Source organism: Pecten maximus, chromosome 1, assembly GCF_902652985.1.
Source record: "Pecten maximus chromosome 1, xPecMax1.1, whole genome shotgun sequence".
Classification (NCBI taxonomy): Eukaryota; Metazoa; Mollusca; class Bivalvia; order Pectinida; family Pectinidae; genus Pecten; species Pecten maximus.
Genome location: NC_047015.1, coordinates 16,740,561 through 16,761,566, shown reverse-complemented (window position 1 = coordinate 16,761,566; position 21,006 = coordinate 16,740,561). Strand labels below are relative to the sequence as shown.

Genomic DNA, 21,006 nt, shown 5'->3' with positions numbered 1-21,006 from the left:
ATCTATGATATCTGGTCCCATTAGTATCTACGATATCCGGTCCCATTAGTATCCACGATATCTGGTGTCATTAGTATCTATGATATCTGGTGTCATTAGTATCTACGATATCTGTTCCCATTAGTATCTATGATATCTGGTCCCTTTAGTATCTACAATATCTGGTCCCATTAGTATCTGCAATATCCGGTCCCATTAGTATCTACGATATCTGGTCCCATTAGTATCTACAATATCTGGTCCCATTAGTATCTACAATATCCGGTCCCATTAGTATCTACAATATCTGGTCCCATTAGTATCTAAGATATCTGGTGTCATTAGTATCTACAATATCTGGTCCCATTAGTATCTACGATATCTGGTCCCATTCGTATCTACGATATCTGGTCCCATTAGTATCTACGATATCTGGTCCCGTTCGTATCTACGATATCTGGTCCCATTAGTATCTACAATATCTGGTCCCATTAGTATCCACGATATCTGGTCCCATTAGTATCCACGATATCTGGTGTCATTAGTATCTACAATATCTGATCCCATTAGTATCTAAGATATCTGGTGTCATTAGTATCTACAATATCTGGTCCCATTAGTATCTACGATATCTGGTGTCATTAGTATCTACAATATCCGGTCCCATTAGTATCTACGATATCTGGTCCCATTAGTATCTACGATATCTGGTCCCATTAGTATCTACAATATCTGATCCCATTAGTATCTAAGATATCTGGTGTCATTAGTATCTACAATATCCGGTCCCATTAGTATCTACGATATCTGGTGTCATTAGTATCTACAATATCCGGTCCCATTAGTATCTACGATATCTGGTCCCATTAGTATCTACGATATCTGGTCCCATTAGTATCTACAATATCTGATCCCATTAGTATCTATAATATCTGGTCCCATTAGTATCTACAATATCCGGTCCCATTAGTATCTACGATATCCGGTCCCATTAGTATCTACAATATCGGGTCCCATTAGTATCTACGATATCCGGTCCCATTAGTATGTACGATATCTGGTCCCATTAGTATCTACGATATCTGGTCCCATTAGTATCTATAATATCTGGTCCCATTAGTATCTACAATATCCGGTCCCATTAGTATCTACGATATCCGGTCCCATTAGTATCTACAATATCTGGTCCCATTAGTATCTATGATATCTGGTCCCATTAAGTATCTACAATATCTGGTCCCATTAGTATCTACGTTATCTGGTCCCATTAAGTATCTACAATATCCGGTCCCATTAGTATCCACGATATCTGGTGTCATTAGTATCTACAATATCCGGTCCCATTAGTATCTACAATATCCAGTCCCATTAGTATCTACAATATCCGGTCCCATTAGTATTTACAATATCTGGTGTCATTAGTATCTACAATATCTGGTCCCATTAGTATCTACAATATCTGGTCCCATTAGTATCTACAATATCCGGTCCCATTAGTATCCACGATATCTGGTGTCATTAGTATCTATGATATCTGGTCCCATTAGTATCTATGATATCTGGTCCCATTAGTATCTACGATATCCGGTCCCATTAGTATCCACGATATCTGGTGTCATTAGTATCTATGATATCTGGTGTCATTAGTATCTACGATATCTGTTCCCATTAGTATCTATGATATCTGGTCCCATTAGTATCTGCAATATCCGGTCCCATTAGTATCTACGATATCTGGTCCCATTAGTATCTACAATATCTGGTCCCATTAGTATCTACAATATCCGGTCCCATTAGTATCCACGATATCTGGTCCCATTAGTATCTACAATATCTGGTCCCATTAGTATCCACGATATCTGGTCCCATTAGTATCTACGTTATCTGGTCCCATTAGTATCTACGATATCTGGTCCCATTAGTATCTACAATATCTGGTGTCATTAGTATCTACGATATCCGGTCCCATTAGTATCTACGATATCTGGTCCCATTAGTATCCACGATATCTGGTCCCATTAGTATCCACGATATCTGGTGTCATTAGTATCTACGATATCTGGTGTCATTAGTATCTACGATATCGGGTCCCATTAGTATCTACGATATCTGGTCCCATTAGTATCCACGATATCCGGTCCCATTAGTATCTACGTTATCCGGTCCCATTAGTATCTACGATATCCGGTCCCATTAGTATCTACGATATCTGGTCCCATTAGTATCCACGATATCTGGTCCCATTAGTATCCACGATATCTGGTGTCATTAGTATCTACGATATCTGGTGTCATTAGTATCTACGATATCGGGTCCCATTAGTATCTACAATATCTGGTCCCATTAGTATCTACAATATCTGGTCCCATTAGTATCTACGATATCTGGTCCCATTAGTATCCACGATATCTGGTGTCATTAGTATCTACGATATCTGGTGTCATTAGTATCTACGATATCTGGTCCCATTAGTATCTACGATATCTGGTGTCATTAGTATCTACGATATCTGGTCCCGTTAGTATCTACGATATCCGGTCCCATTAGTATCTACGATATCTGGTCCCATTAGTATCTACAATATCAGGTCCCATTAGTATCTACAATATCTGGTGTCATTAGTATCTACGATATCTGGTCCCGTTAGTATCTACGATATCCGGTCCCATTAGTATCTACAATATCTGGTCCCATTAGTATCTACAATATCTGGTCCCATTAGTATCTACGATATCTGGTGTCATTAGTATCTACGATATCTGATCCCGTTAGTATCTACGATATCCGGTCCCATTAGTATCTACAATATCTGGTCCCATTAGTATCTACAATATCTGGTCCCATTAGTATCTACGATATCTGGTCCCATTAGTATCTACGATATATGGTCCCATTAGTATCTACAATATCTGGTCCCATTAGTATCCACGATATCTGGTGTCATTAGTATCTACGATATCTGGTCCCATTAGTATCCACGATATCTGGTGTCATTAGTATCTACGATATCTGGTGTCATTAGTATCTACGATATCTGGTGTCATTAGTATCTACGATATCTGGTGTCATTAGTATCTACGATACCTGGTGTCATTAGTATCTACGATATCTGGTCCCGTTAGTATCTACGATATCAGGTCCCATTAGTATCTGTGATATCTGGTCCCATTAGTATCCACGATATCTGGTGTCATTAGCATCTACGATATCTGGTGTCATTAGTATCTACGATATACGGTCCCATTAGTATCTACGATATCTGGTCCCGTTAGTATCTACGATATCTGGTCCCATTAGTATCTACGATATCTGGTCCCATTAGTATCTACGATATCTGGTGTCATTAGTATCTACAATATCTGGTCCCATTAGTATCTACGATATCCGGTCCCATTAGTATCTACGATATCTGGTCCCGTTAGTATCTGTGATATCTGGTCCCATTAGTATCTGTGATATCTGGTCCCATTAGTATCTACGATATCCGGTCCCATATCAGTGTTATACAACTCTACTATGTCACCATTTAAATTGTTTCATGTCACCAGTGGGATTAAGTTAATCTAAATAAACCACAAACATTTCCATCTTCTTCTTTTTCAACAGTGTGATTGAGTTGAAAATAACCAGGAAATATCATGAGATATTCTCTTGATGCTCTCATGGGGTAACATATTGCATGGGTAAAATTAAAATATACGGAAATCACATTTTTGAGCACCATTTGTTGATTTGCCATTGGTTAGAATTATTAGTCTGAAATGACTGTTTGATGGTATGCACATATTGGCCATGACTGACCCCTAGGCAGTGAAAGGTGGGATCAAAATGGGTCAAATTGAAATCTTCTTCTTAATATAGATACATATTGTAGAATCAAATACTCTTCATAAATAGAATGGTCTTCAGGTGCTTTACTAAAATACAAAATGTAGTGTATTTCACGATTCCCGGGTCTCGCATTTCTTCTTGGGGAGGGAAAAAAACATTTTTGAGCATCATTTGTTGAATTGACATTGGAAATATTTTAAGATGGTTAGAATTATCAGTATTGGATAACAAATTGATGGTATGCACATATTGGCCCTGACTGACCCTCAGGGGACGATAGGCAGTGTCAAAATGGATCAAATTAACTGAAATATATTAGAACTTTATAGGTAACTGTTAAGGCATATGGGCCTCTTGTTTAATTCACATGGTTTATTTGAATTTTTTGTTATACTTTGAATAATTTGTCACATTTTCAATTAACTTAAATTGCACCAGATATGGTAAGTATGCTGGTATTAGTTAAATTAATTATTTTTAGAAGTTTTATGCTGGAATTGTACATTTTCTTTTTGGGGGCTTTTTGAACAGGAACTCTGATTGTTTATAAGTTGTAATTTGTACAATGAAGTTTCCATAGCTATAAGCCGGAGAGGTTTATCCAGGAGAAATTTATGAAAGTTATTTAGGTGCTGGTATTTCTAATTTGCATACAGACCTATTCTGGCCCTGCCCACTTGCTTTTCCATCCCTAAATCTTTTCAATTGGAAGTCTTTTGTAGATTAAACTATTTTCCTTGTGGTGGCAGTAAAGCATTTTAATACATATAGTTGTCATTGTTTATTATATCAGTACTATACATGTCTATATTCTTAAAATATTTGTTTGGTTAACTCTGCTACATCTTATATATAAACATTGTGTTATTATGATGAATATTTATTATCTTCTCATGAGTTGTGGAAAGGATTTATTACTACAGATAATGACATATTATGATAAAGAAACTTCTTTCCCTTTAAAAGAGGATCAACAAAATTTGATATTCAGTTACTTTTAAAAGGTCAAAGTCACTTTGAATGATATCACAATTTAGAGAAGTCTGCTTTAAAAGATACTGACGCTTGGTATTCATTAAAATGCACTTTCTCCCATTCAGAAGAGGACAAGTCCTATTCATTTTCAGAATTCAGTGTCAAGGTCACCTTGGGGCATGTTTAAAAATTGGTTATTAAGACATATTGCTGTTTGTATTCAATAGCTGACAATACCAGTGTGATGACATCTGTAATTATGATATTTAATCATTACTGTAATTATACCCCCGCAATGAAGTTAGGGCGTATACTGGAATCAGGTTGTCCGTCCGTAGATGCATTTTGTCCGGACAACTCCTCCTAAACTAAATGGCCAATTTCAATGAAACTTCACACAAATATAGAGGACCATGTGTAGATGTGCATGCCACTTTCTTTTCTTTCAATATTATGGTTGCTATGGCAACTGGTCACTATAAACAGGTTTTCTGATAAGAACCATAACTTTAAGTTTGTCCGGACAACTCCTCCTAAACCGAAAGACCGATTTCAATGAAACTTCACACAAATATAGAGGACCATGTGTAGATGTGCATGCCTTTTTATTTTTCTCAAAATTATGGTTGTTATGGCAACTGGTCACTATAAACAGGTTTTCTGATAAGAACCATAACTTTAAGTTTGTCCGGACAACTCCTCCTAAACTGAAAGGCCGATTTCAATGAAACTTCACCAAATATAGAGGACCATGTGTAGATGTGCATGCCACTTTATTTTTCACAAAATTATGGTTGCTATGGCAACTGGTCACTATAAACAGGTTTTCCGATAAGAACCATAACTTTAAGATTGTCCGGACAACTCCTCCTAAACTGAAGGGCTGATTTCAATGAAACTTCACACAAATATAGAGGACCATGTGTAGATGTGCATGCCACTTTCTTTTTTTTCAAAATTATGGTTGCTATGGCAACTGGTCACTATATTACTGGGTTATCTTAGTTAGCCTCTAATTAACAGTTCCAATTCACCATTGACTTGTGCAGGTTGCGGGGGTATTAGTCAGCCATCCTGGCGACAGTTCTAGTTTCTTGTGTATTGCCTGCAGCTTGTACAATATAAAGATATGAATGGTAAATTTAACTGTGTGTGGACATATCAGATAACCTGCAAGCAATACACCGGAGCAGGCTTTCTGCTGTCTTTAAAATCATAAAACCATTGTTTTGGCTTATGCGGGTAATACACAGGAAATTATATAATCATATCAATAATAAATTTGGCTAATGTCTGTACTGTAAATGTAACAAATTATTTCAAATCTGTAGTCTTAAAGAGCAAAGCAGCACTTATTAATATCATGGTAAATATATTTAGAATGATATTTCTTTGATCTCAGATTGATGCAGAGAAACAGCAAGCTAATGATGGAGGACAAAGAGCTGGTCAGCAAATAAACTTGAAGCAAGATGTTGGCCAAGTACCTGTAGGCAATCAACAACAGGGTGTTGTCAAGCCAATGGGAGGAGGTCAACAACAACAACAACAACAACAACAACAGGGTGTTGTCCAACCAATGGGAGGAGGTCAACAACAACAGCGTGTTGTCCAGCCAATGGGAGGAGGTCAACAACAACAACAGGCTGCCGCCCAGCCGTTGGGAGGAGGTCAACAACAACAACAGGCTGCCGCCCAGCCGTTGGGAGGAGGTCAACAACAACAACAGGCTGCCGCCCAACCAATGGGAGGAGTTCCGCAACAACAGAATGTCGCCCAGCCGATGGGAGGAATTCAACAACAGCAAGGTCTTGGCCAACCGTTGGGAGGTGTTCAACAACAACAGGCTGCCGCCCAGCTGATGGGAGGAGGTCAACAACAACAACAGGCTGCCGCCCAACCAATGGGAGGAGTTCAGCAACAACAGAATGTTGCCCAGCCAATGGGAGGAATTCAACAACAGCAAGGTCTTGGCCAACCGTTGGGAGGTGTTCAACAACAACAGGCTGCCGCCCAGCCAATGGGAGGAGTTCAACAACAACAGGCTGCCGCCCAGCCAATGGGAGGAGTTCAACAACAACAGAATGTTGCCCAGCCAGTGGGAGGAGATCAACAAGCAGTGGCAGGCCAAAATATAGGAAATATTCCACAACGGGTAAAAGGTGGCCAAAATCTTAAACAGCAAGTCCCTGGAGATCTCAAACAGCAAGCAGGTGAACAGGCAGCCAATACTATAGAAGAGCTGGGTAAGGTACCATTTCCACAAGCTAAACAACCTGACCAGATTAAAAAAAATGTTCCAAAAAAGGGAAATGAATTAGACAAAGACATACTGCGTACAAAAAAGAAATCTTCAAAAAATATTAAAAAACAGCACAAGGAAGAAGTTCGGCATCGAAGAGATGTTGTTGATGATACTGATCTTCGTGGTGATGTACCGGATCAAAATGTAGCAAAACCAAAACTGCCTAATGAAGAAATGAGGAGAAAAAAATTAAGTGTTGATGAGGATTTAGACATTAATGACATAATCAATAATTTAGATACTATCAATGACCTTTCTCTGGTTGGTGGACGATCTCTGAAAGCAATTTTACATAAAAGGCCATGAGTTGTTTCCTGTCACTTATCTGTAAGCTACACTGTGTTACACTTTTGTTACGTGTTGAAAGAAGAAATCACAACTTGATTTTTTATGTCTCAAAATGATTTCTTAGGCAACATTTTCATAACACTGTACCTGTTGTGTAACTAACTGTTCCATATTATTGATGAAGACCTGTATCACCGATATATTTAGCTTTTAGTCTGTCCAGATTGATTGACTCTAGGCTCCCAATTTTTCAGCCATTATGTCACAATTTTTTAAGTTTAACATACATGTTTTTGACAACAAAACCAAAAAGACATCAAGTCAAAATACAGTATTACCATGTTATGTTTCATATGCACCAGAGGAAAATCTGTGTTTAGGAATACAGAGTGAAAAATTCATGAGATTTGTTTTGTAAATCTCTCACGAAATGGATACTCATCCTACATCCTCTGTAACAGTATTCAACTACAGTAAAACATAAAGAAAATGATATCCTCAAAAACTTCAGGGATTAACATGGAAAGTGTATATAATTCAATCCAAGTATAAAAGCACCATCAGACCTTTGAGGACTTGACATAAAAATCTTACACCAAAGGGTGAGGTTCTTGAATGTCTAAACATAGACTTTGTCCGGATTGAAGGAAATCATAACATTTTTCCTGATAAATACACATCATGTGTCTGCTCAGCTCTTCTCAAAGAGCTAAATTATTTAACATTCCAATAACTCACCAGACTTATAAAACAGAAGTGATGTTCACTGAGAGGAAGTTTGATTTATTTGTAATTACTAATCTCAAAAATGCATAATGCTATTGTAAGTAAGGACTTACGTGGTGGGTATGGTATCATGATATTATATCACTAGCCATACACATTTTGTGATTTGAATGCAAGAAATCCAGTAATGTATATACTCATTCAGTTATGTGCATGAATTGTAATAGAAATGACACCCAAAAAATGTTGATCTCTTGAACCTTTGTGAGCGCTCTAGTTATACTCTCCAATTGTAATGACACATGGGGTGTATAACTGGTCAACAGTGTTTTAAATCCCAACTTATAAAAGTCTGTTGAAATGATGTCTCGTTAATTATAGATACAGCATATTGCATGCGCAATCAAAAGTCGTACCAGTCCAGAGTTCAAAAGCCACACCACATGTCCAAACAGGAGCTTAATCTCATTTTTAGCCCCAAAGTGCTGAATGCAGGAATGACATGGCATAGTGTCAGTTTTGTCTGTTGTCAATATTTCTTTCGAAAGATTACTTATCCAGAACTGCTGAGAGAATTTTTATTAAAATGGTATTGAGTATGTTTGGGCTTGTGGGATTATATGGTTGTACACAGCGACAGCAAAACTATAGAAGTGAATGTAATTTTGAATGCTACAACGAAAAAGGGTTAAAGGGGCTGTGGCAGGTGTGTGGATCCCACAGGGTTGGAGGAAGGGGTTATAGATTTGAATTTCCTGTCGTAGTTGTACCTAGGGAAATATATATATATATATATACATATATATATATATATATACAAATGTAGTAGAAATAATGAAATCAACATGGCATTTTCGCTAATGTTTTCAGGCCTTGCTGGCCATCTTCAGGCGATTTGTTTATTCTTGCTTAGTTACATTATGACGTCATCTATTTGTGACGTCATAGACAATTACTGCGTTGATTTCATTATTTCTACTATTTACACAATGCACAACGTCCTTTAAAGTTTTCATATATATATATATATATATATACTGTATATGAATATAAATATTGTCAAAATGACAACACAAATAAGGATCTAGCATTTCTTTAAGAAAAAAGTCTACACCAAATGTATCATGGAACTGAAATATTTCATAACAGATGAACAAGTACATGCCCAATGGCTCTTGGTTCTTCTTCTTTTTTTTTTTTTAATTCTAGGGTATTTTCTTCTTTTCCCCCATGATTTGAATTTCTAGCTGCATTTGCCATTTCAGATAATTAAGCATTTTGTACTATATTTAATTACAAGAAATTGTTCGTAGTTCCATTATCAATAAAGGAGCTTAGATTTGTTTAAATGTCAATGTCTTTTTCATAAGTGATTATGGCATTGTTTATTTTACATCAGTGTTCACAAAGTGTTGGACAGTAGGTGGTATGTGAATGTAATGCATACTTCTGTGAAGCATGCCCTTTATACCTTATGTTGAGATTAAATGAGACCTGTTTGTTAAAGCTTTTCACTGGCCAATTGTTATTTCACTTTTGTAATGTCTGCACATTCGCAATTATTTAATATGTTTTAATGCATTTTACCATATTTTTTTTTTTTTTTTTTTTTTGAGGGGGCGGGGGTTAAAATTTAGAAAATATTATGTGTTTGAATACAATGTATGTTACTTTGATTTTAATTTAGTGCATAAACGTGTTGTGTTTCAAAATACTTCAGCTTGCATATTATAGTAGGCAAATTATTTTCAAGGTGCTTTTCAGTGATTACTGACACTAATTTCTATATACTGGTTTTTTTGGGCTTCATAGAAAATGAAAGTTACCAGAAAACTTACCTCAGGTTCAATTGGCAACATTTTCATAATGGTTACAAATTAAAACAATGAATAATAACTTGTATTTCCATCTGTATGTATGGAAATGTAAAAGCTACTAAATCAAAGGCCATCTACTTGCCCTCTTGTCAAAATTCAAGTGGATGTAATCCTGCAATTGTCAAAGAGCAGTCCATACAGCTATTGTAAACTACTATTGTCAAAGTAAGAGCAGTCCATACAGCTATTGTAAACTACTGTTGTCAAAGTAAGAGCAGTACATACAGCTATTGTAAACTACTATTGTCCAAGTAAGAGCAGTACATATAGCTGTTGTCAAAGTAAGGGCAGTACATAGAGCTATTGTCAAAGTAAGAGCAGTACATACAGCTACTGTCAAAGTAAGAGCAGTACATACAGCTACTGTCAAAGTAAGAGCAGTACATACAGCTACTGTCAAAGTAAGAGCAGTACATACAGCTACTGTCAAAGTAAGAGCAGTACATACAGCTATTGTAAACTACTATTGTCAAAGTAAGAGCAGTCCATACAGCTATTGTAAACTACTATTGTCAAAGTAAGAGCAGTCCATACAGCTATTGTAAACTACTATTGTCAAAGTAAGAGCAGTACATACAGCTGTTGTCAAAGTAAGAGCAGTACATACAGCTGTTGTCAAAGTAAGAGCAGTACATACAGCTGTCAAAGTAAGAGCAGTACATACAGCTACTGTCAAAGTAAGAGCAGTACATACAGCTATTGTAAACTACTATTGTCAAAGTAAGAGCAGTACATACAGCTGTTGTCAAAGTAAGGGCAGTACATACAGCTACTGTCAAAGTAAGAGCAGTACATACAGCTATTGTAAACTACTATTGTCAAAGTAAGAGCAGTCCATACAGCTATTGTAAACTACTATTGTCAAAGTAAGAGCAGTACATACAGCTGTTGTCAAAGTAAGAGCAGTACATACAGCTGTTGTCAAAGTAAGAGCAGTACATACAGCTGTTGTCAAAGTAAGAGCAGTACATACAGCTACTGTCAAAGTAAGAGCAGTACATACAGCTATTGTAAACTACTATTGTCAAAGTAAGAGCAGTACATACAGCTGTTGTCAAAGTAAGGGCAGTACATACAGCTACTGTCAAAGTAAGAGCAGTACATACAGCTACTGTCAAAGTAAGAGCAGTACATACAGCTGTTGTCAAAGTAAGGGCAGTACATACAGCTACTGTCCAAGTAAGGGTAGTACATACAGCTATTATCAAAGTAAGGGTGTACATACTACTATTGTAAACTATTATTGTCAAAGTAAGGGCAGTTCATACTACATTTTATGCCATCATTCAAAGAAATGGGTTTATAAATGATTTATGTTTATTAATAACAATATGTATAGTCCCAAAACCTGTTTGCTTCTCAATAGCTGCCTGTTATTTAACTGAATTGACTTACACAAAGTATTCTTACATTAATTTACATGTACAATGCACAGTATCTGTTCAACTGAAATCATTTTAACATTTTATTGAATGAACAAATTCCATGCATGTACAGTAAACTTTTCTGTTTTTAATCTTAATTGTTGGTCATGTTATCGAGGGTCATCTAGTGTTAGCCATGTCTATCGGACCATTCCACCCCATCCAGTGTCCTGTCCTGAATCATAACATCAATTTCTACATCTGATCATATGCTGGTAATCATCCGTCATGGTGAAAGGGACAAAGGTCACATTTGACCACTCTTCTGAATTACTGTCATATATATTGAGGACCCATGTTCATATTTACAAATAGTACATGTATCATAACATCAAGTTATATCCTGGTCATCTATCAAGATAAAAAGGTCAGGGGTCACATTTGATTTTTTACTTCTGCAATAAAAAAGTTTTGATACATTCAAGATATATACATGTATCATGAACTGGTTCATATTCACACTATAGCATCATAAAATCCTAGCTCTTCACCTGATAAGAATCTGATGGTCAATGGTCAACATTTGACGACATTTTAGATAAAAATCCTTGGTTTGCATCTCATCATCTACGACCTCAGATTATTTCATTTCCATTATTCAGTGAGTGGGCTCATACATAAACATATATTTCTAATTACAATGTACATACATGGCAATTTGAAAATTTAAGTCATAGTATACACAACAATGGTATGACATTACCTACATCATTACTGAAGTGAAGGAATGCAAATATACAGTGTAGTCCAGTCCTCTAGGAGTATTAGGTACAGAGTGTACTGGTATATAAACGATATATTAAAATATATAAAACTACGAGACATTGTTTTGACAAGTTTGACTATCTCAATACAATTTCTGTCCCATCTTGGCTTAATATATTACAGATACATTTTTTGATATTAGTGTACCAAATTTGACTTGCTAAAAATTGGGGAAAAACCAAAGACAAAAATTAATTTGATCCTTTGATAGTGATTTTAGCCATGAAAATACTGACATTGAACATCAGCATATTTAAATAACTGTGAAATACAGAGTAGGTGCATGACTGCAGATCATAACAAGAATAAAGCAATGTGATTACCATTGAACTATATAGTTCATCAGTTTATCATGGTATATGTGCATATCAACACTTTTTTGTATTATTTGTTGACATTAATCATTATAATGGAATAAATTTATTTATATTACTATTGCTTTGTGTTTATTATTACATGTATTCTACAAGGTTTGTATACTTAATTTTTTCATCAACCTTTCAAAATGAGGCGGAACACATTTCTCGTTGGCAGTCCAAAAAGACCCTAAAACATAAAGGAATAAAATTTATCAACCTATTTTTTAAGCAGTTGTATATTACTACTTAACCTTATCAATATGTTATTACAATATGAATTGTGACTTCACCAGTGTCTACTAAATATAAATTGATCAGCATTTTATTTGTTGAAATATCAGAGTAGATTTTAGGCTAGGTTTATTCATTAACTAAACTTTGTAGCCTTTCACTCCAGCATACTACTGGCACAATATCGAATCCCTGTGCCATTGAGAAATTGCTGTTTTAAGATTTTAGCATATTTGACATGTAACCTTAAATGTAAGTGAAGATCATTTAGTTGAACAAAACTTTGTAGCCTTTCACTGTAGCATGCTACAGGCCTAACATCAGGCAACTTTATTGAGAAGACATTGTGTAAAGATTTTAGCCTATTTGACCCCTGTAAACCTTGAATGTAGGTCAAGGTCATTTGTTTCAACAAACTCTTTAGTCCTTTACCCCAGCATGCCACAGGCTCAATATCAGGTGTCTGGCCTTCTTGGCTTGTTTAAATGGAAAAGTTTACAATAGTCGGACAGACAGATGCCACACCACATCAGCTCAATTGCTTTAAAACTGGGAAGTCCTCTTTTTAATAGGAATACTCGAGCTCCCTGGCCATGGCCTACCTGTAAATGACCCATCAAAATGAAATTAACTATGAGGCGGGATGGCTCATATTAATGATGATCTTATCCTGTCAGAAGGCCTACAATGCTCCCTAACAACCCTCAGTTTCTTTGTTCAAAGTGGAATCTAACTACTAACCTGGATAAAAATATATCCAAGATCCTTCAGTCTGTCAATAAAATTCATACATATGATCAATTACAATGAAAAAACATTTTTATTTGCTCTACTATAATGATAAGTACCTTTTTGGAATGTTATATTATAATATTCAAGGAAAATGAAGTTTCATACTATTTTTCAATACATATTAAGTTAGCAAGTTATATCAATTAATACAGAAAATGTTTTGGGAGGAAATGTCGTACATCCTATTTGTTTAGAAATGTATTTTGATGAAATACAAGAGATCTCAGCACCCACCTTCAAATGACCTTTATTCAATCTTTGTTAGACTGATCTTTACTCTTCTTCCAATTGATAATTTGAAAACAAGGGGAAACTATACATAAAACCTGAGAAAGGTTGATATTAGCTTCAACTATCACAAGACAACCTACTATAACATTCAAGAAAGATCCATGAAAAACTTTGAGAAATATTGATAACAAGTTTCGACAAGCATAATTTAAAATGGTCACCTGTCAGCCATCTCATTTTCCAATCAGTCTCAAAATGGAACATGCAAAACTTCATATGTCAAAATTCTAAATAGCCGCCTGTGGGCCATTTTGTTTTCCGATCAGTCTCAAAATGGAACCAAGGGCATCATATATATAAAATTTGAGAAAGATCCATCACAAATTTTTGAGAAATAGTGATTGTCTACAGATGGACCACAGACAAAGGTCATTTTGAACAACCCACCATCATATAAGATGAGGGGTAACTTTGGCGTCGGAAGATGAAAATCTTAATACCATTTCGTCAACTAAAAACCTCTGAGTTTATGAGGGAATGAGAGAGGGCTTGCATCCAGTATAATCTAATACATGTACTCTACTAAAATTGTTAAACCGTTATGTGTATGTATTGCTATCAAATTACTTATGTAAATAGAATTTTGTAATAAAGATATACAGTCGATATAGATATGATGATCGAGAGCAGAGACAATAAAAATCTCTGAATCAATGGTGAACAAACCAAACCCAGATACAGTACCGACTCAGTATGTAATAATCATGTATCATAATACTGTACATGATTAATTTAATTTAAGTCAATGCCTCCGCTAGGGATCAAACCCGTGACCTCTGACTTACTAGTCTTTCAACCAATCGAGCTAAAGAGAAGTTCTCTCTAGCCGAGTGGTACATTGCAGCTAGTATTGACCAGGGTAACCTTTATATCAAGACCCTGAAATCATTTAAAAGAACAGCCAAACGAACAACAGATGAAAGGTGACAATGCACTACATGTTGAAAACATAAGCAAGCTCACTTCAAGCAGGTGAGCTTAAAGTACCAATCGAGCTAAAGAGAAGACCTCTCTAGTCAAGAAGTATGCAATCTGGCAGCTTCTCCGACATCAACCAAGAGGCCTTGGGTATTGATATTTATTTTCAGGCCAGTAGCATGCTGGGATGAAGAGCCAAGTTTCTGGTTCAGAGACTACGGGCAAAATAGATAGTATTCTGTATCACTTTCCTTATATTTATTAGATAATTATATAAGTTGGTGAGGAAATAAAAATATTCCAAGACATCTTAAACCATATATAGCAACTTTTTATTAACTGCAATGGTTTTCATATATACATAGTGTTGAGTTGTTCATCTAAAGTAAAAGGATCATAATTGAGTTTCCAATTGAAGCCAAGGATTTCTGATACAGCAAGTTCAAGTGCTTTTTCATTCTTTCCACTTGTTTTAAGCCAAGCTACAAATTCTAATGACCAATCTGGGTCAGTCTGCCAATCATATTCATAAGACACCTCTACTGCTTGGATAAGGAGCTTTTCTAGTTTTCTAGCTCGGGCTAGAAGCAAGACTGAGGTACTTGACAAAGGAAATCCATATTGTAAAGATCTCAATTTTGTACACTTCTTTGCCATGTTAACAAGGGAAGAAGGAAGTCTTCTGTCTCCTGTTTCGTAATTTTCAAGGAGAGAATTTGTGTAAGTGAAATGTTGTAGACAATCCTTGTAATTTTCTACAAGGTGCTCCAGCACACCTTTAGTTACAATGTTAACAAGGTCGTCCAGTATCAATGTCCTTAGAGGCATCCTAGCTGGGAAGGAATCCTTGATCACCATTATGTATCTCAAGATCATGTCTATTTGGAATGTTGGGCAGATGTTCAAAACTTTTGTCCAGAATCCTTCTTTGAGATGCTCTTGCTGTTGAAGAGGAATTTCCTCTTCCTGAACCAAAGTCACCTCCTCCAATTTATGCTGAACCAAGAAGAGTAGAATTTCATCGGTGATATTTTCTCTCCTTGTTACAAGTCTTTTCAGGTGAGTAAAGTTCTTGAGAAACTCCAGATAGCCTTCATGATCCCACAGTGACTCAGCATTTAGTTCTAGATTTGTGACCTTGTGAGCTAGACCTTGCTGTATGATGTTCAATATGATGTTGTTGTCAGGAGATTCTGTCCAATCAATCACAGGCTGGCAGATAGAAACACTATTTAATATCTTACAATTCTGTAGGATACCACAAATGGCATTGACCACACTTTTCCTCCAAACAAGACTTTCATCCACCTGCATTGGAGTTTCTTGTCCTATATGAAAATCTGCCAGATGAGGACAAAATTCACTGATTGCATGCATCATCTTTATTGCCATATGATTCAGTTTACTTCCAAATGTTAACTTCATAGACCTCATGTATTTTCCATACTGTTTTATACAAAACAAGAACTTAGTACGCTTTTCTTTCAAAAAGTACACATTCTCGTCCAGTTCATTGCCATATTCAACACACTTCCAAGCAGAAACAGCTCTTAAGCAGGAACACCAAGGAGGGATAGCAATAATGATATTCAGCTTTTCTTCCCATGTCAGGAAGGAAAGCATATGTGTAACTACTACAGATGGAAGATTTGTTATTGCTAAGCATTCTGTCAATCTGTTTGTTGCAGACATCTTTGGTGGTCTTCATCTATTCCTCTGCAGTCTCAATTCAGACCTGTAAATATTTGAGTATACAATGTATTAGAAAAGTTGGTTATGTTGAAATTAAGTAAGAGAATTCAAGCTGTTTAAATAGCTCACCTGCTCATATTATAAGGTATTTTAATTCTATATGATAAATGAGTACCAGTATTAAATCGGTACAATATAACATCATACATATTAAAGTTACCGTATATTTACATCCAGTGTGGCATTTGCCTTTATGATGTTAGAAAACCAAATTGTTGTATATTAGACTGATACCACAATTTGCAGTGATTCAGTCAGTGTAGGACTTCATTAGAAGTGTTCTGGGTAAACAAATATAGCTGCCAGTCTTTTTTGGTTTCGATATATGTAGCTTTCCGAATTTCTTAGTTTAAGTTATATAGATATAGGTCGACAAGAAAAATTAAAGCCTCTTTTAGGATATTATAAATTCATGTCAAAAACAATGTTGCCACAAAATTATTATAAGCTATACTCTAAGTATGATTACCAAGTTCATCAATGTTGTCTGCTAGTGATGCTCATCTGACCAATTATTATACTGACAGGAAAACTTTTATATATAAATTCTTCAGAAAATAATAAATCCAGTCTCTCAATGTGATCCATTTGAATCCTGCATCATCACTTCTACCAAACCATTAAAATAGTAAAAATTCTACCAAACCATTAAAATAGTAAAAATTCTACCAAACCATTAAAATAGTAAATAAAGTTGAGAAGGTGAGACTTTTGTAAAATAAATAAAAAGTTCAATTTGTTGTCAAACCATTTCATGTGCTTGTTGAATTGTTTAGCAGTTGGATGACAAGACAAACTATATTATTTTTTCGCACATGATGATGTCAGTGTGTTGGCAAGTGACAAATTTAAAGTCCTTTTTGTTTCAGGTTAAGAAAATAAGTCAAAATGCAACATGTTACCAGATGCTATCATACAATCAATATGAATACAATATTTTGGTGACAGATATATATAGAATGTCACCCTAATAGAATTTAACTCAGGGTGACACTACTGACATTCTACTTATCTGTCACCAAAATTGTATTCATTATTGACTAGCTATCATCTGGTAATAGTTCAATGCTTACATAAAAGAGCAACACATCCATTATTATTAGTATCAAGGACCCTGTGGACGATTAGCTTTACTGGTCTTTTATAATTATCCTCAGTAAATATTAAAGTTTATTTTTGTTATATTACAATGTACCAAGACATAAACAGTCCAAATCTAATCAACATTTTGGACCAATGCCTTCAAGCACATGGTCTTACTTTAAATAAAGAACCCAATAGGCCTGTATCACTCAACTGCTTCAAATGCTACTTTAAAGTTGATCTTGGTCATTTATGCAGATGCTAAGCTGATAATATAATCACTTCATTAAAATAGAAGAATAGGCTAGGTTTATTCCAGCATGCAACCACCCTAATATCAGGAATCTAATTGGGTATTGGGAAGTTGTCATTTAAAGGTGTTTTTTTTTTACACATTTGACTCATGATCATGTAACATTAAAAATAGGTGAAGGACATTCATTTGAACAAACTGATGAATATACTAATAAAATAACAGCACTAGGTATAACAAGAGGCCCAATGGGACTGTATCGCTCACCTCTTATCCAACTACTGTCCTAAATTTATATGCGACTGCTAAGCTAAATACCTCATTATATTAGTCATTTCAATATGAAATTAGGCTAAGTGTATCCATTTTGACAAATCATTTAACCCTCAACTCAGCATATTCCTGACCCATATCATAATTCAGCTCTCTTACTATATTAAGATAAAAACTATTGAAAGTCCAGGTTATTCAATCCCAGAAATGAGGATGCTATGTATACTAGCCCAATATCATGATCCTGGTTCTCTTCATTTTTGTTAAGTTGTTTAATTATTTTAGCAAATTTGAGCCCTGTCACCTTGAAAGTAGGTCAAGGTCATTAATTTGAACAAACTTTGTAGCTTTTCATCTCATCATGCTACATACCAGTGTCAGGTCTCTGGGCCTGTCCGTTACTCAAACTACTCATTCCCACTTTTACAGTATATATATATGAAGAGTACTGAAATGTGCTGGGGGTACAGCTATCTATAAACAGCATTTAATCATACTGCAAGCAGTTTTGATAGGAACAAATTTAGTAACTGAATAAAAAATTGCAGTGTAGTGATACCAATTTCCGGTAGATAGCACTGGTGGTGGGTTTTTTTCTCCACTTCTGATTACAACCTCTGCATACCCTAGGCCTCTATATTTTAGACCAAATTACAGATATATGACGATGCTTCTGATTTATGCTGATGAGTTCTATTGAAGTATGAATAAATTATGTTAATGTGTCCACTTGCGTTTTAGTTTTCTGAGGTAAGACGAAAAATGGGAAGTAACAGAAATGGAAAAATTAACTATTAATGTCTAAAATGGCATTGTACACCCTAGAAATGGCATTTTTATGCATTTTCAACATCCCCTTTCATAACCATAGAATTTATTCGCATGTTTAACCATGTCAAAACTCCTAAATACGGCTTTTAAAACAGACGGTGTTGGCCGTAAGGAAAAATAACTCTAATTTCCCTCGCCCGTGTTTTTACTTTTGTTTTTGGGATGTATAGTGCACGTGGTACTTGTAGTTATTACTGATAATACCATTCTTATGTAGTCACATTCAAATAATTTAGTCTAAACTTTAAGCTATTTTAACATTTCTTAACAATTCCAATACCCATTTTCATCATACAAGTCCACATCATTTTAAATTAAAATCTAATTAAATCCAATGGCATGTCAGTAATGAAGCCCAAACTAGAGCAAAACTTTTACCGTTACATGTTTTAAATATCAAAAAACAATCATTTATAAATATATTGAGTAAGTGTTTGAACTTCAAAAACAGCATTAAGAGGTATAGTCTAGTTTAACCATACTCTGTTATATGAATTTAATCACTTGTAACATGTAATTGTAAGAAAATTAAAATAAATTTTGAATTTATCGCGTGACGATTATCTGGTGTTGTTGATTTTTTTATTCAACTCATCATTTATCAGTTAGGTCGGGATTCTCATTCATTAACAGTTGTAAAAGTTCAAGGAGTAGTAGTGTGCAGCCAGCCGGGATCGAACCCGCGACCCTCGGCTTACTGGTCCGCCGCTCTACCGACTGAGCTAAAGGGAAATTCCCCCTAGCCGGAAGCTAGAAGGCGACCATACAACTATTTACAATTAAAACCCGGCCTGCTACACTACTCCCTCCTTCAAACGTGTTCGCCCCCGAACACACCAACCCAGGTTCTATCTCCAAGGAAGCCTCTTGCTTTCACTTGGAGTGGTCTGCGGCACCAATGTAAAAGTTCAAGGAGTAGTAGTGTGCAGCCAGCCGGGATCGAACCCGCGACCCTCGGCTTACTGGTCCGCCGCTATACCGACTGAGCTAAAGGGAAATTCCCCCTAGCCGGAAGCTAGAAGGCGACCATACAACTATTTACAATTAAAACCCGGCCTGCTACACAGTATTCAATAGCCATTTCGGTTAATTATTTACAAAACATTTACAATTAAGTAATCAAATATAAATATAACTACAGTAGTCTATGCAGTAAAGTCAATCAAAATTTTAAATTACATTGTTTATCACATATCATTTGACATAAAGATTGGAGTAAATTGTAGGGAGAATTTGTGAAAGCTAAGCTGTTTTGTGTGTGTTTTACGAACGTATACATTATTTTGTTAGAAAATTCCATACACTGGTGTCAAACATTTTTCTAAAAAATCATCTGACAATGCTAAAAAGTACTATATCGTTTCGAATAAAAATTTATTGCAACATCATATAGAATATGTTCAAATGTTGTTTATAAACATCAAGCTTAAACGATTCATAGTTATAACAGCGATAAATGAACATGTAATCAATTGCCCAATTTAATCTGCCTGCCTGTGTCATGTAAGCTAAAAACACTGCTTGAAGTAAACTAATTGTAACCCGAGTTACGAGACATTTTCTGTTGTCAAATACCAATATTGCACCGTTTACCAAACAGACAAATTTCCAGTTTGGCCTAATACTATAATACACACCCTGTGTTTCTACGTCGGCCAAAACATACTGCAGTACAGTAATCGCAGTCCTAGCTCATCAACCGATTCTTCGACCGATCAACACACCGGATGTAGCTACGATCAGCTTCCGGGGTGTTTAAACCGTGATATAGTCCTAATATTATGGCATGGATATTCAAAATAAAACGTTTCATAAATGTAGAAATTATGATAAAAAATATCATTTTAATTTTTATTTATATAAATCAGTCTTTGCAGATTTACAAGAACGTAACAGAAAATGTCTTCGATATTCCTTTAAAAGTTATACCTAAAATACGACAAGAAGCGCCAAGACGAGGAACAAGCGACAAGATCCAACAGGCAATAAAAAAACCTAAGTCTCTATTTCGCTGTTAGCTTGAAATAGCTAACAGAGGCGTATCTTGGTAGGT

The 21,006-nt window shown here is 35.6% G+C and overlaps 2 protein-coding genes across 3 annotated transcripts in view; one reads left to right on the top strand and one right to left on the bottom strand.

Annotated features, from left to right (window-relative positions):
* The window catches only part of LOC117326357 (putative sodium-coupled neutral amino acid transporter 10), a 35,237-nt gene extending 25,622 nt beyond the window's left edge, over nucleotides 1-9,615 (top strand). For both annotated transcript variants that reach the window (XM_033883072.1, XM_033883081.1), the window contains one exon: nucleotides 6,188-9,615. In XM_033883072.1, the coding sequence (XP_033738963.1) occupies nucleotides 6,188-7,396 (1,209 nt within the window). In that variant the 3' untranslated portion in view covers nucleotides 7,397-9,615. The remainder of the gene's footprint in view (nucleotides 1-6,187) is intronic.
* A 5,456-nt stretch (nucleotides 9,616-15,071) lies between these two features.
* Nucleotides 15,072-20,681, bottom strand: LOC117326347. The gene is made up of 2 exons (XM_033883060.1): nucleotides 20,591-20,681; nucleotides 15,072-16,496 (listed from the first exon to the last, which is right to left on the bottom strand). Exon 2 carries the CDS (start codon nucleotides 16,451-16,453, stop codon nucleotides 15,113-15,115), a length of 1,341 nt encoding a protein of 446 aa, XP_033738951.1. The 5' UTR covers nucleotides 16,454-16,496; nucleotides 20,591-20,681; the 3' UTR covers nucleotides 15,072-15,112.
* Nucleotides 20,682-21,006: the final 325 nt, after the last annotated feature.